The sequence below is a fragment of the Otolemur garnettii genome, unplaced genomic scaffold (genome assembly GCF_000181295.1).
Source record: "Otolemur garnettii isolate 467f Iridium unplaced genomic scaffold, OtoGar3 scaffold00017, whole genome shotgun sequence".
Classification (NCBI taxonomy): domain Eukaryota; kingdom Metazoa; phylum Chordata; class Mammalia; order Primates; family Galagidae; genus Otolemur; species Otolemur garnettii.
The window spans coordinates 6,066,947-6,073,297 of record NW_003852412.1 but is presented as its reverse complement, the minus strand read 5'-3'; the positions used below and the strand labels follow the sequence as shown (position 1 = coordinate 6,073,297).

General features: G+C 41.2%; 1 protein-coding gene and 1 non-coding gene across 3 annotated transcripts in view; one reads left to right on the top strand and one right to left on the bottom strand.

Annotated features, from left to right (window-relative positions):
• Positions 1 to 6,351, bottom strand: part of MCCC2 (methylcrotonoyl-CoA carboxylase 2) — a 76,307-nt gene that overhangs the window by 21,526 nt on the left and 48,430 nt on the right. For both annotated transcript variants that reach the window (XM_012802814.2, XM_003785896.3), the window contains exons 9-10: positions 2,903 to 3,002; positions 2,709 to 2,804 (exon numbers count right to left, since the gene is read on the bottom strand). In XM_012802814.2, the coding sequence (XP_012658268.1) occupies positions 2,709 to 2,804; positions 2,903 to 3,002 (196 nt within the window). The remainder of the gene's footprint in view (positions 1 to 2,708; positions 2,805 to 2,902; positions 3,003 to 6,351) is intronic.
• Positions 2,388 to 2,491, top strand: LOC111723942. The gene has a single exon (XR_002772347.1). It is a non-coding gene; the product is annotated as a small nucleolar RNA U13 (small nucleolar RNA).

Sequence of the window (6,351 nt, the reverse complement as noted above, 5' to 3'; positions counted from 1 at the left end):
ACCCCTAACACTGTACCTTTAACAATCATTCCTCCACAGGAAGGTAGAGCCCCTCAAGGGCACAACAATCCAAAGCCATTTAGTATAAAACCTTCTGATACTTGCTTTACAGTTAACACCACCCAGCCACACAAAATACATTAACTTATCTTCACCAAAAAATCCAAACCTCATTAAGCAGATAATCTGGCTCTATTCTTACTTCTAGAAGCAGAAATTGATGCTCAGAGAGGCTAAATGCCAGTTACCACTGAGTAGGAGAATAAGAACTAGAGCTGAAGTTTTCTTTTTTTTTTTTTTTTTTTGAGACAGAGCCTCAAGCTGTCCCCCCGGGTAGAGTACTGTGGCATCACGCTCACAGCAACCTCCAACTCCTGGGCTCAAGCGAGTCTCCTGCCTCTGCCTCCCAAGTAGCTGGGACTACAGGCCCCCGCCACAACACCCGGCTATTTTTTTTTTTTTTTTGGTTGCTGCCGTCATTGTTGTTTGGCGGGCCCGGGCTGGATTTGAACCTGCCAACTCAGGTGTACGTGGCTGGTGCCTTAGCCACTTGAGCCACAGGCGCCAAGCCGAGCCCAAGTTTTCAATTCAGATTCCAGGGCTGTCCCAAAGCTCCATGCACTATTAAGATCTCTATATAAGGCTTCTTCCCTACTATAGAATATTTTAATAAATTATATTCACAACAATCAGCATGAATCAGCAAAAAGCAAAGGTCCAGGTTACTATTTAAGAAAGGAGGAGTCTATCATTTTGAAAAGATTTCCATTAAAATGAAATGGAAACAAGACGAAGGCAGCATTTGGATCCATTTAGCTCTCTTCCTGCCACCCCAAACACATATGCATAGAACATGTACTCAAAAAATACTATTGAATAAATGAAAAAGTCACTATGCTAAAAAGAAGGAATTTTCAGCCATCTAGAAAACTTGACTATCTGGAACCACTAATTTTTCAAGCATATCAAAGTATAAGCACCAATTTTTTCTGTGACATAATTAAAAGTCAAAATAAAAACCTAATTCACAAATTTACAGTTAACTAAGTCACCTTACTAAAGTAAAGTAGTTAGCTGAAATTCTATAAAATCCAGGATTAATGAGGTTCTCGCAACAAGATATTACCTAATACAGTAGAACCTCTGTAAGGTGATCCCCCCAAAGGTACTATAGTAAATTGGTCAACATACAGAGTTGGTCAGCATAAGGAACTAGGCCTACTGTGCTTAGTGTTACGTACATGTGGTACACGTCTGGTCTATGAAAATTAGGTCAATTTAAGGAGGAGGTCAACTATGGGGGTTCTACTGTAATTGTACAAATTCATTATTCATACAATGGAATGTCATATTCTTCAATTTATTTAAAAAATATTTATTGAGTGTCTACCATGTTGCTAATCACTATTATAGGAGGTAAGACTTAGCCATTCCATGGCAAATGTTTCATGAAGAACTTTAAAAAATTTAAACTGGAAAAACTGAATTAAAAAAAACTAACTCAACCACATAAAAACATATACATGTGCATTAAGCTAAAACATCTAAATATTAGTTGCCTTCTCAAGATGATGGAAATTACAAGCAATATTTTTCCCTTTTCTGTATTTTCCTTTTCTATATTTTCTACATTTTCACAAATAATATATTAACAGTTTTATAGTCAAGGGGGAAAAGTAATTTATTTTGTTTTTTTATTAGAGACAGAGTCTCACTTTCTCACCCTTGGTAGAGTGCCGTGGCATCACAGAGCTCACAGCAACCTCAACTCCTGGGTGTAGGCAATTCTCTTGCCTCAGCCTCCCAAGTAGCTGGGACTACAGGCACCTGCCACAACAGCCGGCTACTTTTTTGTTGCACTTTGGTCAGGGCCGGGTTTGAACCTGCCATCCTCGGTATATGGGGCCAGAGCCCTACCCACTGAGCCACAGGCACCACCCCAGGAAAAGTAATTTAAAATATAAAAAATTTTAGCACAGAACCTGATACTAAAATATTTCCTAAGTTAAAAACTATACTGCCAGCTATGGATACTGAACTAAATAAAAACTACATGCTCCATACAAACACTAAAAGTTGTCAATCTAGATTACAGAAGACTATGGCAACCATCTGTAACCACAGCAACACCTAACTGTACTCAGGTCTAATCTTTGCTAATGTAATATTGATCTAAAAGGATATGTCTTTCTCTTCTAAAAATTTACTGCCATTTTCATGAAATAAGAACAAGGAAAAGAAACAGTTGAAAATTATGTAGTTGCCTTATATCATTACAAATGTCACAGGAATATGGAATCCTATTTATGAACAAATCATATTTTGTCACCATGCGATGAAAATGATAAGAAGACTTCATTTCTTCTAAGGAAGAAGTTGTCCCTTCAATCCTTCTGTTGTTCATAAATGTGATGACTGCATTTTCATGCCCACCTATGAGATATGCCTCCCTTACGCATTGTTACAATTCCAGCACGTTACCCCTCTGATATGAAAAAAAAAGTTTCCCCCCTCTCTTTCGGTATTTACTGTGTACCAGTGATCCGTGCGCTGTGGAAAGAGATCTTCCCTGTGTGCGTCGCGCCTTGCCAAGATCCACATCAGTCCCGAGGCATGAACATATCTTAACAAACTTCAGCTCTGAAAATGGATTCACATCCAAGGAGACGAGCAGCCAGTTCCCAACTCACAGGTCCACATCCACATACCTCACGAACATCAAAGGTCCTCTTCAGGTTAGCACCAACTATTCCATACAGTTCGTCAGCAGGAAATAAAGGATCCTCAGGAGGTTCAATGGTAACCTGCAGAAATACACAATGACTTAAAGACATGATTTCCAGGTGACAGGAGCCAAATGCTTTTCAGGAACATAAAAGGTATGAGAACATATCCTACTTACATCCAGTTTCTTTTGATAATTGAGATTCTTCACGATCTTCCTAGCTAAATGAAGGGCATGATGGTCATCCAATGCATAGTGGTCAGTTACTCCAGACTTTCTACAGAGTAAAGCACACTAAAATAATCAGAACACAGAAAGGAGAATAAATAAATATTATAAGCCCAAGTATCTTTTCTCAATCAAGGACAAGGCCACACTTTTACTTCCAAAACATTTTAATAAATGTCATCTTCTTTGTTCCTCAAACAAATGGCCCTGGCAAATGATATTATCCTTGTTTTTACAAACAGAAAAAACTAAGGTACTGTAGAGGATGCCAAGAGCCAGACCACCTCTGAGCAAGATGATTTAAGCTGGGGCTGGATTCTCAGGCAATTCACCCACAGGAGCTTCTTACTGAGAAAGAGCCTATGCCTTCAGCACACCGTCATTGTTAATTACTCCTCTCACCTGTATTGTGCTGTCTCAATAAAAGGCTAGTTCGGAGGTTGCTCGGGGCTACCCTGCAAAGAAGGGCTAGCCCGCCTCCCACAAGCTTGTACTTCTAATCCGCATCACGCCTCGTTCCTTCCTGCGTGATCAAGACCAGGGGCCATGGGGGCCCTGTAGGTGGCAACAAGGTACACCTAAGTGTCTTGCCCTAGGACCATGAGAACTCACACTTCCTATTTTGAAACTTGACCTTCCTCCGTAGATCATGCACCTTCTATTAGCTGGTCATCCCCTGCACCTCACCAGAGTTGGATTTAGTCCAACCACAGATGGCACCTTTCCTAATGTAGCTGGCAACTTAACAAAGCATTTCCACCTAACTGAGCTACTGATGAAGATGCCCGCTATGCTCTCTCATTTCTGAGAAACAGCTGAGCCCCTCCATATATGGCTAGACCTGACCATAAGCCGTCATAGGCAACAAATGAAAAGGCTTGACTACACTGTCCTTGTGGGAGAAACTGGGAATTGATCAAATGGTTTTGTGGGAAGAGCCATGAAAGTTCCCAAGTGAAGTAAATGAAGCATGGGCTTGCTCTGTCCCAAATAAATGGCTTGTTATTTCAGATGCCAATGTGCTATGACTGCCTATGAAAGATTTAAAATAAATCTGTAAAGTCAGGCAAAAATATATACCTGAAGAAAAAAAAAAGCAGAAACATAGTTTATTTTGTGAGTGAGGATTAAGATGCTTTGATCTAAATTTTGATATCTTATCTAGACAAAACACAAAACCCTTGGGAGACTTCTCAGAGCGGGGCTCTGTGACTTCACGCCACTCTCTGCCTCTGGATCAAGTGTTCCCAAGTAAGAACAGAGACTACGTTTCCTCCTGTCTAGTCCTCTGATGCTCACAAATGGCAGACTCTTCAGTTTCTCTAACTTAACACATTTTATGACTAACCATACCTTTTGAATGCATCACACATAATTCCAGCTACCTATAATTGCTGCCTTCTAACTACATTGTAATTCAGTCAACCAACAGAAGCAGAAGGAATGGCTTCTAAATCAGTAAATATTTAGAATAAAGGGTTCGCTTACTAAAACTGCCTAGCATTTATCAAAACAGCAGGAAAGGGAAACTTGATGAGATACTATATATGTAAATCTTTCTGTCAAATTAGCTCTTAAGGATAACTGATCGGAGAGATATAAATATGTATTTATAATGACAAATAAGAACCAAAGCAATGTGCAAATAGTAAGTTTTATTACACTGCTCAGAAAAAAGAGCCATCATCACCTAATCATTTTCCCATGATTTTAGACAGGTCGTGATGACTAATAACAGCCGTAACGGAGTACTTAGTATGCACCAGGCGCTGTGCTATGAGGTAGGTACTATTCATATCTTCATTCTACACACAGGGAAATGAGACTTGGGGAGATGAAATCATTTGTCTAAATCACAAGGGTAATAAATGAGGCAAATAGAAGATAAATTCTAGAATCTACACCCCTAACTTGATATGCTGCTTCTAGTTTTACTTTTTTTAAACACTCCAAATTATTTGAAAATTTATGTTTCCCAAATACTCTCCTCATCTCCTTCTGTTGGCTAAGCACTTACCTACAACAGAAGTCTGCTTCCTCCTGTGCCCCTAACTCACCCTTTTTGTGCTTGTAGCCGTGTTCTCTCCAAGTGGAAACATCCACTCCAGCCACACCAATCACTCCCTGTAACAGTCAGCAAACAGCCGGGCAGACAGTAACAGAGCACCTATGCTCATATTTTGCTCTTCCCTACACAAACAGCACTCTGCTCCAGCTCAGGCAGAACTCCACCTCTCCCCCCAGCGAGGAGAAGGAGAGTCTTCCGAATACTTCTCTACTCATTCCTGTACTCATTCTTCCTCTGGACTTGAGTTGCAAAACTGGAAGCAGGCTGGCACACTTATTTTGTCATTCTTTTTAATTCATGCATTTATTTCTCTCATCTGACTAAATTATAAATCCTTGAGAGCAGGTTCTAGGCCTGAATTTCTCTGTTTTTCTCATAACACTTAGTCCAATCAAACTGTCCACGTGTACGATGGGAAAGGAATGAATGAAAAGCTGAGGCAAAGATTCCTTCACCAACTATTCAAGAGGCGCGACAGTGTGCTTTGATGGGAGAATAGAAATACCGCTCTCTACCATACTTCTCCCACATCCTGGACTCTTCCCACAGCCACCTGTCACTCGGGTTTCTGGCATGGCAGATCAAAGGGAGGTCTGCTGCACCTGTCAGGCCACTGAGCTCGGTGACTAGAGCTACATGCCATTTTTGTCCGGGTTTCTTAGGCCATGGTCCTGGGCCCTCTTCTCTATCTACATCCATACAGAGGTAAGCTCATCTAGTTCCACTGGTTTAAATTCCACCTCTATGCTGATGACCCCAAATAAAGACCCAGCCCTCAGGTGGACTCCACACTCACCGCCAAATGCCTACTCAGAATCTCCACTTGCATGTCTCACAGTATCTCTAATTTATCAGGTCAGAGATGCCCGACCCGCCTCCTGCCCTATCCCCATATCTGCTCCTCCTCACTCGTCTGTCCCAATTCCAGGAAGTGAAACAATTCTATGTCATCATCTTTGTCACCTCATTTTCCTGCACTCCCTATACATAAGAATTCCGCCTCTGAAATAAAGCTCAAATCTGTTCCCTCACCTATACCTTCACTACCACTATGACCACCGAAAGCCACCAGCATCCCTCACCTGTGCTATTGATACAGCCGTCTACCTTCTTGCCAACCCTCCAGGCATTTGCCATTCAGCAGCCAGAGGTACTTTTTTAAATAATACATTTGAGAATAGCACATTTCTCCTTAAAGTCCTTCAATGGTTTCCCAATTGGTCTTTTTTTTTTTGGAGACAGGAGCCTCAAGCTGTCCCCCTGGGTAGAGTGCTGTGACATCACAGCTCACAGCAACCTCCAACTCCTGGGCTTAAGTGAGTCTCCTGCC